The 21255-nt window shown below is 51.1% G+C and overlaps 1 protein-coding gene and 1 non-coding gene across 4 annotated transcripts in view; one reads left to right on the top strand and one right to left on the bottom strand.

Moving 5' to 3' along the window:
* Positions 1-21255, bottom strand: part of ALPL (alkaline phosphatase, biomineralization associated) — a 60099-nt gene that overhangs the window by 8435 nt on the left and 30409 nt on the right. For all 3 annotated transcript variants that reach the window (XM_068539100.1, XM_068539101.1, XM_068539102.1), the window contains 6 exons: positions 11055-11218; positions 6404-6523; positions 5983-6098; positions 4677-4851; positions 3719-3894; positions 328-471 (listed from right to left, as the gene is read on the bottom strand). In XM_068539100.1, coding sequence (XP_068395201.1) covers positions 328-471; positions 3719-3894; positions 4677-4851; positions 5983-6098; positions 6404-6523; positions 11055-11115 — 792 coding nt within the window. In that variant the 5' untranslated portion in view covers positions 11116-11218. The remainder of the gene's footprint in view (positions 1-327; positions 472-3718; positions 3895-4676; positions 4852-5982; positions 6099-6403; positions 6524-11054; positions 11219-21255) is intronic.
* On the top strand, positions 12467-12540 carry TRNAR-UCU (transfer RNA arginine (anticodon UCU)). Its single transcript has one exon. It is a non-coding gene; the product is annotated as a tRNA-Arg (tRNA).

Genomic DNA, 21255 nt, shown 5'->3' with positions numbered 1-21255 from the left:
CCTTAACCACCTGACTCATCCTTTGGACCTCATGCCTAGCCAGGGGCCCTGCACACAGTAGGGGTGCAGGTGGACTGAATGTCTATGCAGGTTATGCCTTGGCCCACCTTCCTCCTTACTGCCTGAAGGTATTTCACTGTGGTCTTGAAGGAAGGAATTGATGGGCACCTACTATGTGCCATTCATATATCTGTAAGGCCCTCTGAGCCCATTAAAGTAAGAATTATGACCCCATTCTACAGAAATGAACACGGATTCAGAGAGGGCTCCCGCAGCCCTGCCCACTGCAGGCGTCCCCTGCAGCCATCAGGCCCCCGGACAGGCTACCTTGTGTTTCGGTTTGAAGCTCTTCCAGATGTCGATGAGGTTCAGGCCGTCCAGCCTCGTGCCCCTGGCCTTCTCGTCCATCTCATACTCCACATCGGTTCTATTCTTGGGGAACATGTACTTCCGGCCGCCCCCCATGATCACCTAAAGGGGACACAGCCATGAGGAGCCCAGGGCGCCATGACGTCCAGAGGCTCCAGAGGCCCGGCCTGGAGAGCTGGGCTCCTGGGGGCCTGGCGGGTGGGGTGGAAGCTTCTCCGGCATGGCGAGTCCTGGCTGCGGTCCACGCTGCCCTCCCCGAGCCTCCACTTCTCCAGCTTGGGGGCAGGGATGAAATCACGAGGCTATTGGGACTGTGATTTGGGCTTCTGGGTGAAATATTGCAGCTAACCTCCCTTATTCGGCTTTCCAGAAGCCCGACGCATAACTTGGGCTTCTGTGAGAACAATACCATTTACAGAGTGTGTGTCAGGCACTAAGGACTTGAGATACATGATCTTATTCAACATCATACCAAGGCTGTAAGGGAACCCGTGTCACCTGTTTTCCAAATAAAGAAATGGGTGTAGAAATGTGATTTCTTTCTCATAAGGCCACACGGCCAGTGAGGGGCAGAGCCAGGATTTGAACCCAAGGCTCCTCCAGCCCCAGCACCAGGGCCCTGCGGTGTCCATGGAGCTGAGGAAGGGGACTCTGAAAGCCTCCTCCCCCCACAGCCAGGGAGGTCTTGGGGCAGCCCAGCTGGGAGCCTGGCAAACAGTGGGCCAGTACCCACGTCTGTGTAGTCACCACCAGGCTAATTTTACCCACTGTGCTGACCCGCTTGGGCAGACGGACACGGGACTGTTTGTTTTCCTGGGGAGTCCATGTTTGAAGTCCCGGCTATTTTTAAAACGGGGGCCAAGGGCATAATAGCCGCCGCCCGCAGTGACCACCACACCACCAGTGTCCTCCTGTCACCGTGGGCGTCAGCCCAGGCCACTGCCCCTGGCTGACACCTTGGGAGAGCAGACCCAGTGACAGCTGGCCTCAGATCCATTGTCCTGGGACTGGCATTTCATGGGCACCCTTCTCAACCTTCCGTTCCAGCTCCCTCCTCAGAACCCAGGTTCCACAGGGTGGAGGGGGAGCCAGGAGTCCAGGCCGGTGGTACAGGTGGTACAGGTGAGGGGTGGGTACAGGCTGGCCCCAGGACCAGCCTGGATCCTGGGGAACCAGAAAGAGCTCTGAAGTCAGACTTGGGTTTGAATCTTGACTCTACTGCATCTTGACCAAGGGCTTGTCACTTAAGCTCTCTGCACCTCAGTTTCCTCAACTATAAAATGGAAGTAATGCCCACGCACAGGACTGTCCCAGCCACTGGACTGTCCCAGGAGGAAATGCAGTGATGCAGTGCAGTCCCGGCACCTGGGGCTGGCCTCCCGTGGAAGGTATTCTCAACGGCCAGAAGTAGTAGAGATCCAAGTAGTTCCATGGAGGCAAGTTCCTCACTGCCAGCTCCAGCCAGGAGCTCTGGGGGTAGGGCAGGCTGCTAAAAAAGGAGAAGGGGACCCCGGGTCACTGGCCCCCCGCCCCCGCAAATTGTTCCCACAGGACCTGAGCCCTTGGCATCTTCAGAATGGAAACTGAAGCCCCCAATCTTCTTGCCTGGAGCCTCATCTTTTCCAGCCCCAGCAGGCGCTTCACACACTCATTAAACCCCCAAATAACAGACTTGCTGTTTGACTTTGGGGTTTGGCTTTGTGCCTTTCATTTTTCTTTTTTCTTTTTTTTTTTTTTCTTAGCAAAAGATATTTATTTTCAGGGCGGACACCAGGATTTTTGTTTCATGTACAGCCTGGGGGCTGGGGGGCTTTGGGGTGGTGGTGATGCAGGGGCAGAGGGGAGAGAGAAGGATGAGGAGGCTGAGAGAGGAGAGGGAGGAGGGGCAGTCCCCACAGCTGCCCCACCTCCCCACTCACGCCCTAGCGCATCCCCCAGTGGCCTCCGCGGATTACCACCCCCCTAAACCCAGTTCACACCCCTCCCCCCCGCCCGCCCCCACCAGAGAAGCCTTCCTTTAAGCTCCTGTCCCCTTCTCAGGCTGTTGCTGCCAAATCTCTCTCAAGAGCAGCCCGTAATTACACCCTGTGCTTGTACAACAAATGTTCTCACATCCATGACCTCATCTCAGCCTCCAGCGGCCCTGGGAGGGGGCAGGTGGGGCTCTCTGTCCCTGTTGCACAGGTGGGGAGACACTGAGGCTTGGGGAGGGGAAGCGACTTGTCCCAGGACATGAGTCAGGTACAGGCAAAGTCAGAACGGCGGCTCTGCCTGAGACGGTCACTTGCTAGGAGCGATCAACAGGACTACGTGTCCCGAGAGGGGCAACTCAATCCACTGCTCAGAAAAATGAGGGGCTGGAAGAGGGGCCAGGTGGCACTTAGAAATTGGGGGGATGGCATGGGGGGGCAGAGGGTGGGTCTGGGAGCCAGGAAGTTTGTCTGGTGGGGGTAGAAACAGAGGTAAGGGGTAGGAGGGACCTGGGGGCTCTCTGAGCCTCACTGAACCCCCATTCTAGGCTTGGGGGCTGAAGTCCCCTCACCTCCTCACCAGCCCCTGGCAGTAGGTAACAAGAGTCTGAAAAGGGAACAAGCCAGAGGTTCTCATTTAAGAACAGAGAGTAGGGACCCATCTGAACATCAGGTGGACAATGCTGGGGTGCACATGTGCTAAGCCTGCTCCGTATGTCAAAGCTGGTGTTTCAGGGCAGGGACATGTGGCTGCTCGTGCATAAATGCTACCACTTTCTGAGCACTCACTAGGCATTGGGCCCAGGGCTAAACTCTACAGGGATTATTTTATTTAGATCTTGCAATGGGCTTTTAAGGTAGGTACATTTCACAAAAGGGTTGTAGAAGGGAAGGCTCAGAGAGGTTAAGTAACTGACCCAAGGTCACACAGCTAGCAAACAGCAGGGCAAGGATTGGAACCCAAGTTTTAAAGTAAGAGCTCGGGTTAACCACGGCTCACACCACCTTTTCTCTGGGCGTGCTGCCTGAGGGCACGGGACACGTGCCTGTCTGTGCATGTGGGAATGTACAGGGCAGGTACTCCCCTGAGATGGCACTGTGTCACCCCCACGCTCCAGTGCAGCGCCAGTTTCCAATTTACAGAATAATCCCTGGGCGCCTGGTTCTTGAGGTGTGGTGGCGGCCACATCAGGATTCATCCCTCAGCCCCACCGCGGAGGAATCCTACAGTGCCTCCCTGCCCCAACTGCAAATCCCCTAATGGGCTGGGAGCCCTCCCAGGTGCGTGGGGAGCCAGGCCAAACTGCTTTTCCCGGGCCAGTCTAGGCCTGAGGCCTCGGACCCACAAGCCCCTACTCTGGCTGCACTCCCGCACTCGCCTCGATGTCCCTGACGTTGTGCATGAGCTGGTAGGCGATGTCCTTGCAGCCCTGGCTCAGGGCCTCCGGGGGCATCTCGTTGTCCGAGTACCAGTCCCGGTCAGCAGAGTGGGCGTAGGCGGCGCTGGGGGTGGCGTGGTTCACTCGCGTGGTGGTCACGATGCCCACGGATTTCCCTGGGGTGTGGGAGAGGAGGGGTTGGCTTCATCTGGAAATGGGCGTGTCCAAGCTGTCTTCCCCCTCCCTCTCCTAGCTAAAGACAGGCCAGTTCTGCTGCCTGCCTGGGCCCCAGTCTCCCCATCCGTACTAAAGGTGGGGTCGGTGGCTTCCAAATATCCGGGCAGCTCAGATACTCTGCCTCTGTGACCCTCGCCCCTCCTGAGGGCCCTTGAGCCGTGAGCACCTGGGCTGGAGCCCTCCCCTCCACCACGGACCCTGCAGAGCCCCACCCTGCAGGAAGCCCCCCGGCTGCCCTGCAGGAACACAAGGGCCCCTCCGCAGGGCTCTCAGGTGGAGTGCGGTTCTGTCACCTATGTCAGCCGGCCTCATAGCCTGACTCCAAAGTCCCTGGGGGCACGTGCCAGGGCCTCCCAATTCCAAGGAGGAAGGGAGAAGGGGTAGACATTTACTGGACTCCCACGGGAACAGTGCTGGGCTCGTCCCTGACCTTCCTCACACTAAACCTGGGAGGGGGTTCTGTGTTCATGCCCATTTCATAGTCAAAGGAATAGACTCACGGAAATGAGCTGGGAGCAAACGCACACCTGAGTGACCCCCTAAACCACTAGCTTTCGCTGTCATGGAAAGGAATCCATGACTATTTCACAGAGGCCCAGAACCTCAGAGCTGGACGGGCCCTGGAGAGCATCTTCTTCTACCCTCTCCCCACTGTACAGTTGGGAAGAGGCTCAGACAGGCCACAGAGCCAGGCCCACTCCCCACCACTCGCCCCACTCACCTGCGTCCTTGGCCCAGCGCAGGATGGAGGTGACCTCGTTGCCCTGAGTGGTGTTGCACTCGGTGCGCTCGGTCGCTGCGCTCACTCCCACGGTGCCCTCATTGGCCTTCACCCCGCACAAATAGGCGGTGGCGGTGCCCGCGCTGTCAGGGACCTGAGCGTTGGTGTTGTATGTCTGCAGGAGGGAAAGGAGGGTCAGGAGGTGGCCCGGCTTTGGCCCACTCTGCTGCCCTCCGACCCCCACTCACACCATGGGGCCTGGGCACGAGGGAGACAGAGGCCTCCCGCGGCCTTGGCTGAGCCCTGCTACCCACCAAGGTCCCCCCGGAGCCACAGGATCACCCAGCTGCCTGCTTCCTGCCCACGCCCTGTGCCCTGGCAGCCAGGGTAGCAGGAAGGGGCGGGAACACAATGTTCCAATATGTGGAGACTCGTTTGGCAGAGAAATGGGGGCTGGGTCAGCTCTCTCTGGGTCTGGGGCTGCAGAAGCCAGAAAGGGGGAGGGGGAGGGGGAGGCAGGTGAGCCGTGGAGAAGGGAGACGGAGGGGGTTCTTGAGGGAGTGAGGGAGGCTGGGGAAGGGGAGGGAAAGTTAGGGGGAGGCAGGATCTAGGATGGGGAAATGGGGACCCCCCCCCCACTATTCAGACCTCTGGTCTGAAACTATCTGCCTGTCTCCCTGCCCCACCAGCCTGAGAGCTCCTTGAAGGCCAGAAAACATTACAGTCCCTGGTATTACCCCAGAAGGGAGCCCAGGGCCTGGCCCAGAGTGTCTAAAGGACCTTCATTATGTGACACCACCGCCACCAGCAACTACAACACCAGAAACAAAGCTACCACTTTCCATCTGAGCCGCCTTGGGAGAGAACGAACGTAACTGAACCCCATGCAAAGAGTACACACTGCGTGATCCCGTTTACGTCAAATACAAAAGCAGGAACAGCTAATCTATGGTGTTAGAAGTCAAGGAGCAAGGACTGGAGGGGGGCGAGGGGGGACCCCTGGCTGCCGTCATGTTCAGTTTCTCAACCTGGATGCTGGTCATACAGACACGTGCAAAGTTTGTGAAAATTCACTCTGTACACCGGTGCACTTCTCTCTATGTATGTTATGCGTCAATAGATTTTGAAATCAATGAGCTGAAATCCCCAGAGTCTTGGGAAGCAGCCGCTACTGTCCTCACTTCACAGAGGGGCCACAGAGCCCGTGGGAGGGCTGACCGCATTGCCAGCAGGTTTGAGGGTTCCAGCGAATGCCATTCCCCTGCCCTTTCCTCCTAGAGGTGGGAGGCTTGGGGCTGGAGCTCACCTTGGAGAGGGCCACGTAGGGAAACTTGTCCATCTCCAGCCTGGTCTCCTCTCCCGGGCTGTGATGGAGCTGACCCTTGAGGATGCGGGCCGCCGTCACCGTGGAGACGCCCATCCCTGTGGCGGGGGCGGGGGGCGGGGGGGGCTCAGTCTCTCGGGCTCCCAGCCTCTCCAATCAGCCCTCTTGGGCACCCAGAGCTCCCTAGGGTTAGGTGCCAAGGCAGGCTGAGCAGTGGGCACCGGAGCATGACCGGGTGGCCCCTTTCCTCCTTCCCTCCCGAGACCCTCGGGGTTCACAGCCTGGCTCTCCCATCCTCTTCAACATGCCCCCAGGGCCCCAGCCTCTGCAACACAGCCACCTTCACCTCTGCCTGGCTCCCTGGGCCCCCATCCAGCCCCTCCCTTGGGCCCCCAGGCCTCACCGTCTCCTAGGAACATGATGACATTCTTAGCCACGTTGGTGTTGAGAGTCTGAAGCCTCAGGGCATTTTTCAGGGTCTGCTGAGCTTGGTCTCTCCAGTACTTGGGGTCTTTCTCTTTCTCTGTACCGACAGAGAGGCAGAGTTATTTGGCAGGGGGTGGGGCAGCCTCCCATCCCCAGCCACTACAGACGCCAACTTCTCATTGCAGAAGGCTGCCTGGACTCGGCAGAGGAAGCAGTAGTTGCCCATCTCAGACAGCCGGCGTGAGATCTGCAAAACCTATGCCAGTCCCATCCTCCAAACGAGCCTGTGGACCCTGGGTCTTCTACCCACATCTGAGACTGGAAAAACCAAGGCTCAGAGACACCAAGCGACTTGCCCAAGAAGGCCACACTGCTCTGGCAGACACTGGCAGAGCTGGGCTTCACTCCAAAGCCCACGCTCTTTCCTTCCACCCAGCAGAGAGACATTGTGCTAAGGCAGCAAATGAATTGTGCTAGCACAATTAGGAGGGTGATGTTTAACTTATTCAAGAGAACAAACTACTTCCAACTGCAGGAGCCCCCAGATGTATCCAGCCATCAATTATAAACTCTGCTTGGCTTATTCATTAAAGTAGGCTCCGCAGGAACCTGACTTAGCAACAGCTACTTAGCTGTGCTGGAAAGCAAGACTTGCCTGTTGTTTAACGTATCAAACTTAAAGTAGCCGAGAACAGCCTCACTCCTGTAAGGATAAATTAGCAAAGAAGACGTTCTGTGTCCCTAATCTTGAGAAAAATTGGGAACCAGGAATGCCCTCTCCTCTCTCTCTCTCTCTCATGTCCATGAGTCTAGTTGTCAATTCTCCAGTGGAAAGAACACTCTAGTGCCCGACAGTCCTCAGTTAGAACCGCATCTGTGCCAAGCAGCAGCTGTGTGGATAAGCGAGTTCCCTGGACCTTAGTCTCCTCCCTGTCAGATGCAGGTGTTTGTACCTCCCTCTCGGGGTCTTCACGAGGACAGGATTTAGATAAGGCAAGCGACACACCTGACCCACAGGAGAGGCTCGATGCCCCCCCACCCCAGTAAGTCCTGGAATCCCCTTTTCTTCCAAGCAGAGGCCCAGGATCCCTGTCCACAGGGGTCGGGGTCCCTGCCACCATCTGCTGGTTTGTCTTCTGTACTCGGGCCCCATCAAACCTGCCCATGGAAGTACAGAAGCCTAGAGAGGGGAGCTCCTTGGGGATTCTCTCTTTCAGTGGCCTCCATTGCATGGATGGAAGGCTGAGGCCAGCAGAGGTGGGAGGGTCCTGTCCAAGGCCATGTTACACATTCATGGGCTGAAGACACAGGCCCATGCTGTGCGGGTGAAGAGCGCAGCTCTCCTTTCTTACACACTCACGGTACCCAGGCTCGTGCCAAGCGCCCCGTACACGGCAACAGTACCTTCCCCTCCCCACAGCCTTACAGGGTGGCTACCATTACTTCCTCCACGTTGCGGAATGAGGAAACAGGATTCTGAGACTGAGCCGCAGGGGAACAGAAAACCCACACATCTCCATGGCTGTCTGGGCCTGGGGCAGGCAGCGCAGGCAAGGAGACAGAAGGAAGCAGTTCTCCACCTCAAGCCTGGGACCCATCCACGCCCCACCCCTCCCCCTAGAGGTCCCATCCCCACCCTGATGCCTTAGTCCCCCACCTTCACGCTGGCAGCCCCCAGCGCCACATCTCTCTTCTGAAGCTCCCCAATTTCAGACCTCATGGGCGATGGTCCCTAGCTGGAGCCCGGAGAGCCTTGGCCCTTCCATCCAGCTGTGCGCCTTTAGGCAAGTTCCTGCCACTCAAGTTTCTGCCCCAGAAAAATGGGAGGACATAGCTACTTGCAGGCAGTTCTAGGATCAAGTGAGGTAAAGCCTGGGCAAGTGCCCTGAGCCAGTGTTGTTTTTTTTTAAAACTTGGGTTTGTTTTATTTCCAAATATAAGCTTTTCTTATAAATTTATCTTTTAATTGAAGTATAGTTGACTTACAGTGTTGTGTTAATTTCTGCTGTACAGCAAAGTGACTCAGTTATACACATAGATACGTTCTTTTTCATATTCTTTTCCATTATGGTTTATCCCAGGATATTGAATATAGTTCCCTGTGCTCTACAGTAGGACCCTGTTGTTTCTCCATTTTACATGTAACAGTTTGCATCTGCTAACCCCAAACTCCCTGGGCTAGTGGTTTTGATCAGGGATCCCACTAGCTCTGGGCGGGTTTCAATCTCCCCCCTGCCTTCCTCCCACATACCACGGTGCCAGGGCTTTGGTCAAGGAGCTTCTGTGGCCATTTGGGTGCCATCTGGGTGGTGATGAACTTCTACCCACCTTGCCCTCCCCGCAGCACCTGGCACAGCACCCCCGGGGCTGGGCTGCCATCAGCCTCCCCGTTCCCGTTGCTACTCCTCCAGGTGAGCCCTGTTACCCGTTTGCCAGTTCCCTGCTGTGCCTGCTCCCTGAGAGACTGGGACTCTGGCAGAGCCCTTGTCTTTTTCACCAGCGCCATCCCAGGGTCTGAGAAGGGTTCAGTGGGTGTCAAACTGACTTTATTGTCAGAGGACTGGTTTAAGCAACAGTGGCTTTGGACAACTGAGTATCAGGAGACCATTGTTTTTGGAGACCATTAAATGACACTCAGAAATGCTCGTGCTGTAATGAATGCTACGTGAAGAGTGCTTGTCAGTACGTACTGTATGACTCCATTTATACGAAGCTCAAAACAGGCAAAACTCGACTAAGGTGACAGGAGTTAGCCTAGTCACTTCCTCTGGCTTGGGGCAGGGCGGGGCGGGGGCAGTGGTCGGGAGGGGCACAGGAAAGCCCTTGGTGTCCCATGATCAATATTCTTTCTTGATCCGGGTGATGGTTACATGGGTACAAAAATATGTCAAAACTCATCAAGCTATACATTTAAGATTTGTGCACTTTGCTGTAAGTTACACCTAATTTTCTTAAAAAAGGAAAAGACCATGATGTAACACCACTACAGACCCATCAGAATGACTAAAATGAAACATACAAAAAACTGAAGCATTGAATATTTGAAGATGTTTCATTTTGTCGCCTTTTCGTCTTCTCACATTTCATCCATCTGCTCACCTTTCGCTCAGGTGGGTTGTGAGTGCTGAGAAAGCAGGGACTCGGTCCCAGGGTGACCTTGGGCCCCCAAGGACACAAGCCGAAAGGCATCATGGGATCGCAGAGGGAGCAGTGGCCTGGGAATCTAGCAGCTCAGGTTCAGTCCCCAGGGCTACTACTGACTTGCTGTGTGACCTGGGAGGGCCAGTCCCTTCTCTGAATCCCAATTCCCTCATCTGTTGAAATATATTCTTCCTACGAGCACCCACTCCCTGCCTGCACTGTGACTGTCCCTTATAATTCCCACAACAGCCTGAAGGAGGAGAGATTATTATCTCCACTGGACAGATGGAGAAATTAAGGTTCGGGGAGGGCAAGTGGGACTTCCAGCCACATGACGGACTGAGCCAAGGAGGGCTACCCTCCTACAACAGACACTGAAATGCTGGAAAAAAAAAAAAAAAATCAAGAACAGTATATAACTTGAAAAAGGAAGAAAAGGGGGAAGGGAAATCCCCAGGAGGCAGAAATTGAGAGGGTATTCAAAACCAGAAAGGTAAACAGGAGCTGAGGCTGAAGGACCCTTGCGGTGTCAGACCAAATACAAGCCTAGGCTGAAACTATTTTCAGGTACATGTTTTGCCTGGTAGCTCTGGAAGGGATGGGGACGGAAAGCCAGTCATAAAAATGTGAACTCAACTCCAAATCTGAGCCGGAATTTATAGTGTAAGAACCAAAAACTGAGAAATTAACATAAGTACTCTCAGGCTTCCCTGGTGGCGCAGTGGTTGAGAATCTGCCTGCTAATGCAGGGGACACGGGGTCGAGCCCTGGTCTGGGAAGATCCCACATGCCGTGGAGCAACTAGGCCCGTGAGCCACAACTACTGAGCCTGCGCGTCTGGAGCCTGTGCTCCGCAACAAGAGAGGCCGCGATAGTGAGAGGCCCGCGCACCGCGATGAAGAGTGGCCCCCGCTCGCCGCAACTAGAGAAAGCCCTCGCACAGAAACGAAGACCCAACACAGCCAAAAATAAAAATAAATAAATAAATAAATAAATAAATAACATAAGTACTCTCATATAATTAGTTGAAGAATCAAACGTAATACTGCACTGTAGAAACACTTTTGTACGAGTTTACAACAGGAAACAAAAACAAAACAACAACAACAACAAAACTGTTGAAGGTGAGTTTACAAGCAAGAATTACAAAATATAAGGAAATGTACTATCATGAGGGAGAGTTAAGCAGACGAAACCAACAGGAGACTTAACATACCACGACTTGGAAGAGTCTATAGAATAAGTTCTATTTCAGATTCTTTGAGGTAAGAGAGAATAGAAACCCCAATTAAAGAATAATATAAAGAGAAAAAGAGTGACCTTTCCAACACTAGCACATGTAGAGGCTGGGATTTCCTGCTCTGAACATTTGTTTCCAGCTCTTAAATACTTTGGATGGTTCTATGACCCTGAACACAGACACTGCCCTCATCCTATCCTTCCTGCACCATGTCTCCCCCTCCCTCCACCCTTGCCCCCCATCCTACCTGGCACTAAGGAGTTGGTAAGGCAGGTGCCAATGGCCAGCACTAAGAATGGTGAAATCATGGTGCACTCCAAGACCTGCTTTTTCTCTGGAGCCCAGAGGTATGATGGATATGGGTGGGAAGGGTGGGCTGCCAGTGGTCAGTAGTTAATTGATGTTCCAATCCTAGAAAAAAAAAAAAAAAAAAAGACATGAAGGTCACAGCTCCAGAGTTCATTTGTTCATTCACTTATTCATTTGTTGATTCATTCATTATTCACCTATTACAAGAGACTAGGCATTTAGATGCAAAACCTAGGTGGTCCCTCCCTCAAGAAGCTTAATCACGTAAACAGTTGTATAGGCATAAATGAGTTCCATGCTGCAAAGTGGTTCCTTCTCCTTTCCCAAGTGAATTCCCACTTTCAATCCACCTGAAGCCCAGAACCCACCAGTGTTCACTTTCTGTGTAGTGCTTCTCAAACTGCAGCATGCATCAGAATCTTCTAGAGGGCTTGCTGAAACAGATTCCAGTACCCTCCACCCCTCGCCCAGAGACTCCAACTGCATTTCTAACAAGCTCCCAGGTGCTGCAGCTACTGCTGCTGCTGGTTTGTGGACCCCACTTTGAGAAGCACTGCTCTAGAACATCAGCCTTTAGCCTTGAATTACCCATGTCCCAAGCACATCAGAGACAAAACAAAGGGTCCACCTTTTCTTACAGGGACACCTACATTTGCTCTTACAGGACAACTATATTTGCTACGTTCTCTTCTAGAGCTTGTCATTTATGGCGAGAGATATAAAAACCATAGGAGGGACATACAGGAAAAGATTGTCTTATAAGAGTGGCCATTTCTGGGCAGTGATATTTTAGATGACTCATTATTTTTTCATTGTCTTTTTTGCATTTTCCAAATTTTCCTTCTGTGTTGAGATGTTACCTTTATAATTTTTTTTTTAAATGTTATTAAAAAAAAAAAAAACTGGAAGGAAATACACCAAAATGTTAACTGGTTTTCTCTGGGCAGTAGGACTGTGAATGATTATTTCTTCTTTAATTTTTTTTTTTTTGAATTTTCCAAATTGCCTAAAATGAGCATGTATTAATGGCCTAAGAAAGTTTTTAAACTGTGGTCATCCTGTTAGGATCACATGGGATAATCCCACTGGCAGCTGCGAAATGTAAATACTAACCATGTTGTGTCCAAATGTTACTGGAAGATGAGGAATTTTAAATGGCAAGAGTTTCACTGGGAAATAATGTTATTATTTCCACCAAAATCAAGATAAAAATGATCATTTCATTTGTTGTGGGAAATGGCAGTGATACACAACATTCTACCATTAGACAGAGGGGGCTGTTAGGTAAGAAACCACTCTAACTGGAAAAAGGGATGTTGATTCAACCTTAAAAATGTGCATGGAGGGAATTCCCTGGTGGTCCAGTGGTTAAGACTCTGCACTTCTACTGCAGGTGGGCACGGGTTCGATCCCTGGTCGGGGAACTAAGATCCCGCATGCCACGAGGTGCGGCCAAAAAAAAATTTTTTTTAAGTGCACTCGGGTGCTTTTCTACTGCCTTCCTTGTCCACCTGGCTCCTTAAAAACCTGGCTCGGGGCAGGGACAGGTGGCAGGAAGGAAAGCACAGGAATTGAAAGGAAATACCTTTCATCTAACATCTAAAAGCACTTAACTCTGAGTGGTAGGATTTCAGATGACTTCTAATTCTTTAAGTCTACTTTAGTTTTTCCAAACATTACTAGAGTAAATTCTAACATCAGAAAAAAAGTTATTAAATTGATATACAATATCAATACAATCATTGCATGTACTTCTCTGTTTTGAAAGTAATTCCCTCCTGGTCCATCTCACCTACCACACTGGGAGCTTCTAAGAGCAGAGACTTTGCCTTGTTTGTTTCCACTCCAGTGCTTGGCACAGTAAGTATTTACATCATCAGTTGAAAGTCAGTGCTCTAAGAAGTGGAGGTAGGGAGGAATCACCCCAAAATCCTCCCTTTGTGTGTGAAGAAAAGTCCAAGTGTTGGCAAGGAATTGGGACTACCAGAGTACCTGTTCACTGCTGGTAGAGTGTAGATTGGTACAACCACTTTGGAAAACTGACAGTACTACCAAGGTGACACCATACACATGCCCTCTGACCCATTTAACGTCAACAGAAATGTACATGTATTCACCAAAAGACATATATAAGAATGTTCATATCAGCCCTGTTCATAATGGCTTCAAAACTCTGTCCATCTTCAGCAGGATGGATAAATACATTGTGTGGGTTCACAAGAAGGTAATCCACACACAACAATGAGAATGAATAATTGAGAACTCCATACACCAACATGGATGAATCCTGCAAAGGTGAGGTTGAGTGAAGGAAGCTGACCCGAGAGTATATATAGTGTGATTCTAATGATATAAAGCAGGGGTCCCCAACCCCGGGCCTCGGACCGGTACTGGTCCTCAGCCTGTTAGGAACCAGGCCGCACAGCAGGAGGTGAGCAGCGTGCGAGTGAGTGAAGCTTCATCTACTGCTCCCATCACTCGCATTACAGCCTGAACCATTCCCCCCCTCCCCGTGAAAAAACTGTCTTCCACAAAACCGGTCCCTGGTGCCAAAAAGGTTGGGGACCGCTGATATAAAGTATAAAACCCAAGGGGGGGAGGGGCAATATAGAGGTAGGGGATCAAGAGGTACAAACTACTATGTATAAAATAAGCTACAAGGATATATTGTACAACATAGGGAATATTGCCAGTATTTTATAATTATAAATGGAAAATAACCTTTAAAAATTGTGAATCACTATACAGTACACCTGTAACTTACATAATATTGTACATCAACTATACGTCAATTTAAAAGAATTTTTTAAAAAGTATAAAAACCAACTAAGGGTATTACAAGACAGGATAAAGGCAGAGGGAGATTTGACACAGAAGTGAAGGCTGAGTGAGGACAGAAGATTCAGAGAAGAAAGATGCTAAGCGACTGGCTGTGAGGAAAAAGGCCACAAGCCAAAAAATACAGGAGCCTCCAGAAGCTAGAAAGGCAAGGAAGCGGATTCTCTCTGGAGCCTCCCCAGATGGGAACGGCCCCACCAATGTGTTGATTCTCAGCCCCAAAGACTCTCTTGGAGCTCCTGACTTCCAGAACTGAGGATAACTTCATATTGTTTTAAGTCACTGTGTTTGCGGTCATTTGTTATGGCAGCGACAAGAAAGTGAATATTGAACATTAAAAAAAAAAAAAAAAGGCACTCTCTGCCTTATACGGGTGGGTTCAATCTGAAAATCCAACAAGCTGTCAATTGAGGATATAGACATTTTGCTGTATGTTATACTTCAATAAAATAAAAACACTACTCTCTGAGAGATTATATGAACAATCCCTAAAGGACACTGATAAAATGTTCACCATAATAACTTATGCGGTAGACAGAGGGAGATGTATGATCTCCTTTGTAGATAGGAAAAACAAGGCTCTGAAAGGAAAAGTGACTCGCCCAAGGTTACAAACAAGCAGGTAGCAGAGCTGAGCTCTAACCACTAAGCTGCCAATTACAGAATTAGCAACGAGGTTACCACGGGGATCCTCCAAGGGTGGCGATTCTGGTTCACCAACTACAGGATGAAGGTTCTGAAGTTTAACACATGGATAGATTCGTGGATATGGATACCCACAAGGATATCCACCACAATCAGGATAGAGAACAGTTCTGCCAGCCCAAAAAACTCTCTTGTGCTGTCGCTTTGTAGTCAGAAGCTGCCCATGCCTGTACCTGGCAGCCACAGGTCTGTTCTCCATCACTATAGCTTTTTTTGTTTTAATTAATTAATTTATTTTATTTATTTATTTTTGTCTGCGTTGGGTTTGTTGCTGTGCGTGGGCTTTCTCTAGTTGTGGTGAGTGGGGGCTATTCTTCGCTGCGGTGCACAGGCTTCTCATTACGGAGCACAGGCTCTAGGTGCATGGGCTTCAGTAGTTGTGGCATGCAGGCTCAGTTGTTGTGGCGCATGGGCTTAGTTGTTCCGCCGCATGTGGGATCTTCCCAGACCAGGGCTCGAACCCGTGTCCCCTGCATTGGCAGGCAGATTCTTAACCACTGTGCCACCAGGGAAGCCCCATCGGTATAGTTTTGATTGATATTGTATTAAATCTGTGGCTCAATATGGGGAAGATCTGCATCTTGACAATGTTCAGTCTTCCAATCATGAAGACAATATGTCTCCCTGTGCATTTAATTCTTATAGTCTTCAACATACAGATCCTGTTAGATTTATACTGTTGTATTGCACTTTGGGGGGAGCTATTAAAATAGCATTGCTTTTTTTTTTTTCTTTTGGCCACGCCGTGCAGCATGTGGGATCTTAGTTCCCCGACCAGGGATCAAACCCCTGCTCCCTACAGTGGAAGTGCAGAGTCTCAACCACTGGACCCCCAGGGAAGTCCCTTTTCTGTTTTGTTTTTTTTTTTGGCCGTGCCGCATAGCTTGCAGGATCTTAGTTCCCTGACTAGGAACTGAACCTGGGTCCTTGCCATCTTCTGTGTAGTCAATCATGTCACTGACAAATAGGGACAGTTTTAGTTCTTCCTATCCAATCTGTATGCCTTTATTTCTTTTTCTTGCCTTATTGTGCTGGCTAGGACTTCCAGCACCATGCTGAATAGGAGAGGCAAGAGTGGACATCCTCATATTGTTCCTAATCTTAGAGGAAAAGCATTCAGCCTTTCAGCATTTGGGGCGGTGTTTTGAGGTGTGAGGTGGAGTAAATTTGGTGGGGAAAATCAGCAGCGTGGTTTTGGACATGTTGAGTTTAAGATGAAGTGGAGATGTTAAGCGGACCGTTGCATATAGGCATCTGGCAACCGGGAAAGAGTTCTTGGCTAGAGGTATACACTTGGGAACCCTGGGCATAAAGGTGGTATTTAAAGCCTTAATCAAACTTACAAGATCATTTAAGAAGAGGGAATGGGGATGTAGAGAACTATATGATAAAAGCCCTCAGAAAACCAGGAATTGAAATAATTTCTTTAACTTGATAAAGACTTTATATATCAAAAAGAACCTACAGAACCATCATATTTATTGAAGAAACTTTTGGCATATTCCCTTTAACACTGGCTTATGATTAGAAGATTTGGGGGCAACCTCTAGGTCCATAACTAGGGGAAGGAAGTTGTAAAGAGTGGTGGGGCAATATCTATGTAGCAGTAGTATTAAAACTAGAAGTTAAAACAGTAGGATGGGTGGAGTTTAAAAACACAGGATTTCAGTAGTTTGTATGTCAGTGTAAACCACACTCATATATACAACACAGCGTTACTTGCAAGGACACTTATAAATTCAACAACATATTAAATAAAGCATACTAGCATGAAGACCTTTGGAGGGTGGTGGGATTGGTACTGGGGAGCAGGGATGAAGGGGAAAATGAACAAATAAAACAAAAACTGAGCTCATGATAGTACCCCACGCACTGAGGAATATGACTTATTCAACCCTCTGCACCGCAGGTCCAAAACAAACACATAAATAAGGTCCAAAGCAAACACATAAATAAGGAAAAATAAAAGTGAAGCGTGGCTCCAGGAGCTCTAATGGGCTCATCCAGCCCTGCACGGTTATTCTTATTTGTCTCTCTTCTCTGCTAGCCCGACACTCTGTGAGGGTAAAGACCATCTCTTCTCCATCTCTGACTCCCAACCCCGTGCACATAGAATCAGCTCTGTAAATGCTAACTTAATGAAAAGCTCCATGATTCAGGCTGGAATGCTCTGAATTTTGACCCCAGGGATGTGGCATTGAGAAGGGCCTGTTCTGGAGACAGACAGGTGCCTTCTCCCATTGCCTCTGCCTGGAAAGGAGAATCTAGGAAACCCTTCAGGAGCCAGAGTCTCCCCTGCTGGCTCCTCCTCATGGCCCCCGCCCCTACTCAGAGGCTCCAAGTCCGCTCTCTGGCAGCCCTAGGTGATGGGCTCCGTGGGGCCCAGCCTGGGGCTGCGGGGGCCCCAGCTGCCCACCACCCTCTGCCAATGCTCTACCAGTTCATAATGGAGCCTCCGGGTGTGTGCCAGCCCCATCGCTCCCCACCTCCCAGCCGAACCATCTCTGCCAGGCTCCCAGCTACGTGCCCTGATTATTCATGACAAGTGTGCAGATGCCCTGGCTGGGCTCTGGCCTTGGAGGAGAAGCAGCCACTTGGCAGGTCAGGGGAGGGAGCGGAGGCTGGGCCTTGGCCCTGGGGACTGACTCAGCATCCTGGGACGGAGGGCACTGGAGCCCTTTGGAGCTGGGCAGAAAGCCAGCCCTGGGCTGGGTCTCAAAAGGTCCAGGACAAATGACAGAACAATAGGACTGATAAGAATCACTACCACTTCTTGGGCATCTCACTTAATCCTCACAAGTGTTATTAGCTCCTGTTTTACAGTTTAGGAAACTGAGCAAAGGATCTCAGCTAGTCCATGGCCAAGTGCAATTCGATCCCAAGCTGACTCAACCTCTCTGGGCCTCAGTTTCCCCACCACGGAGAGGGAGAGACACCGGTGCCCACCCTTCCACTATCCCTCAAGAGCAAATAGAAGCCAAATGAATTTAGGGCAGGAGATCTGGCAGAGGAAGGAGTCGGGCCGGGGTGAGTTCTACCTGAGCGGCCTGGCCAGGCGGCAGGTGAAGAAGCAGACCAGGCTCAAGGTCAGCACCAGGAGGAGGAGGCTGAGGACCGCTGTGAGGACCACGTCCATGGTGGGGGACAGGAGGGCCATCTTGAGTGAAGAGGGCCCCACGGAGTAGCCACCACAACCTGTAACACCTAGTCACACTAGCCTTGGATGTCTGCTCCAAAGCTCTGGGTCAGTGGCTGTGACCTGGCTTTGTTCCCTGGGGTTAATCTTCGGGGCTTAGCCCAGGATGGGTGACATGGGAGGGAGGACAATCCATGGGGCTCCCCTCCCCCAGCCCAGTCCTTCCCCACCTGAGGCCTGTTCATTCCTCTTTGTCCATTCATTCTTTATTCCCAAACACTTACTGAGTACCTGCTATGTACCTGGCTCTGTTCTAGGTACTAAAGACTCAGTGGGGGGCTTCCCTGGTGGCGCAGTGGTTGAGAGTCTGCCTGCCAATGCAGGGGACACGGGTTCGAGCCCTGGTCTGGGAAGATCCCACATGCCGCGGAGCAACAAAGCCCGTGAGCCACAGTTGCTGAGCCCACGCGTCTGGAGCCTGTGCTCCGCAACAAGAGAGGCCGCGACAGTGAGAGGCCCACGCACCGCGATGAAGAGTGGCCCCCGCTTGCCGCAACTAGAGAAAGCCCTCGCACAGAAACGAAGACCCAACACAGCCATAAATAAATAAATTAATTAATTTAAAAAAAAAAAATTAAAAAAAAAAAAAAGACTCAGTGGGGAGGAGGACAGACACGGTCTCTGATTTCTTGGAGATTCCTGACCGGCCAGGGTAGGAAAAAGCACTACTATGTGCCAGTCATTGTGCTGGGCACCTTGTGGGATAAAAGCACAGAAGGAAAGGAACCCCTATCTGGGGTCACAATAGTTTTTTCCCCAGCAGCAGTGGCCGTTCCACCCCATTTACATGCCCAGGAACCTGAGTCTGCACTGAATCAGCCAGAGGGGTGAACTCATGTCCAGAATAAGAGCAACTGCTCTTACTGAGCACCAACTGTGTGCCAGGCCACATATGAGCTAGATACTAGCATCCCCACTTCCAGATGAAGGAAACAGACGCTCAGAGGTGCAAAGATGGAGTTGGAATTTGAACCCAGATCTGCTGGCCTCCACAGCTGTAACCCCAGCTCCTGCACTGCCTCAGATCTAGGATAGCACCAGCCCCACAGGGCAGCAAAGAGGCTTCAGTCAAGTCTCAGCCAGGTGTTGGCCGTCACCAGAGAGTCAGCACATACAGGCTGGAGGTAGCTGAGCTGTCACCTGCCTGGAGGGGTCTTTTCTGCTTCCAAAGTGTCCTCAACCCCTTTTTCATTTTCTCTTGGGTTCCGACAACATCTCATCAAGTCAGGATGGTGACTATGGTTCTCATCTTACAGATTCAGAAGCTGAGGCTCAGAGAGGTGAAGCCACTGGACACACACAGAGCCCGGAAGCAACCCCAGCTATGTGCCTATGAGACCAGGACTTTTCCCATTATATTTCCTGCCTCCTGGGACACCTCAGATCCCAAGGTACAAAGCACCCAAGGTTGGGGGGTGATGCTTTTACCCTCTCGGTGCCAAGGGAGGGGCCCTGTTCCTGGCCCCAGAAAGGCCACTGAGCTCACCATGACAACAGGAAACCCATCGCATCACTCCATTAAACCTTTTTCTTTCTCACTTTGTATCAGATCTTCCTACTGCATCAGATTTTCACCACACCTTAGTGACACAGGCAGGGTGGAGTGATTAGCCCCACTGATAGATGGGGAAACTGAGGCTTATCAGGGAAGTCACTCGGTCAGCTGTCAAACAGCCAGCAAGTCTGGTCCAAGTCCCAGCTCCATCACTTCCCAGCTGTGTGATGCTGGGTCAGTCCGTGCACCTGTGAGCCCATTGCCTTATCCTCCTAACATCCATCTCCCATTCAGGAGAGCCCAGAGGCGCGCCAGGCACTGAATATACCTGATATTACTTTAATCCTTATTAAAAAGTGAGCACTAGATACAGTTGTCCGCTTTTCCAGGTGAGGGAATAAAGGCCCAGGGGACCATGGTGAAGATGACCCAGGGTCACACAGATGGGAGGTGCTGAGCCTGGCCCTGCACAGGACTCCACACAGGACCTACCCAGGTCACCCCTACTCCAGACTCTTTCCACCACAGCTCACCCAGGGACCCTCCCCGCCCCATCCAGCTCCCAGGCCTGGGACACCCTCTAAGGCTCCCCTACTCACCAGCCTAATAAATCAATACGAGATCCAAGAAGTTTCACCTTGTGCTCACCAGCAGTACCTGGTGGGGCCAGAGGGACAGTTATTTGTCCTTAGGGAACCCCCAGTCTAGAGGACACAGTCCAAAAATGTCTGAGCTGGGAAGGGTCCTTTGACCAGATTTTCCCAAATGTCCCAGACCACAAAAATCACTTGGGGTGATTGTGGGAAAAGTCCTATTCCCAAGTGGTACCCAGGGAGGTATATAGCCTAGGAAGTGTATGAGGTGGGTGATGGAAGTATTCTTTACAATGATCTGGGAGGTGTTGATAGTTTAAAGTGTATATATGTATGGGATTTCCCTGGCGGTCCAGTGGTTAAGAATCCACCTTCCAATGCAGGGGACGCGCCTTCCAATGCAGGGGACGCGGGTTCAGTCTCTGATTGAGGAACTAAGATCCCACATGCCGCAGGGCAACTAAGCCCACATGCCACAACTATTGAGCTCTTGCGCCTCAAGGAGAGAGCCCATGCACCACAACTAGAGAGAAGCCTGTGTGCCACAACGAAGAGCCCATGTGCTGCAACTAAGACCCAACACAGCCTAAAGAAAGAAAGAAAAGAAAGAAAAATTTAAAAAAAAGAAAGCTTAAAAAAAAAAAGTGTATATATGTAAAAATTCATCCAGGGGCTAACAACCCCTACCCTGCCCATATTGTTAGGTGTGATAAAGTGCTGAGGAGATTTAAGGGAGTGTTGAGAAGGAGAAGGTGTCATGATGTGGCTGTATTCAAACTTTAAAAGAGATTAAAGAGACATAACAACCCCTCCCCCGTAATTAATTCCCAGCCCCACCTCCCCCCCAGAACTTCTCAGTCAGAATCTCCCAGGGCAGGGCCTGGAAAGTCATCCTATGAGCAGATTAGTTTGGGAAACATTGCCTTAGACATTATCCCATTGCCCAGAGAGGAAGACTAAGGCCTAAAGAAGAAGAAAGACTTACCCCAGGCCTCCCAGCTCCTACTCCCCGTAGACACACACAGGGAACAATCAGAACTAGCTCAGAGCCAGTGCCCTCTGGGCTGTCAGCTGCGCCTTCTTGGCTCTTTCAAGGAGCTGTGGCTGAAGAGAAGGGCTGAATGTTCCTTGTGCTTCCGGGGGGACGTGGGGAATGGGAGGGGCGTTGAAGGGGGTCTTGCAACATCAAACTGGGCTGCAGCAGCTGCTGGGGGAGGGAGTGCCACTAAAGATCAGCCCAGGAACATCTCACCTGCAGGGTCAGAGAGAAGGAACATAGAACCACTCTCTCAGCCAAGCCCAGCGTCTCTGG

The sequence above is a fragment of the Eschrichtius robustus genome, chromosome 3 (assembly GCF_028021215.1).
Source record: "Eschrichtius robustus isolate mEscRob2 chromosome 3, mEscRob2.pri, whole genome shotgun sequence".
Taxonomy (NCBI): domain Eukaryota; kingdom Metazoa; phylum Chordata; class Mammalia; order Artiodactyla; family Eschrichtiidae; genus Eschrichtius; species Eschrichtius robustus.
Note: the sequence above shows the minus strand (reverse complement) of the source record. Positions and strands in the feature narration are given on the sequence as shown.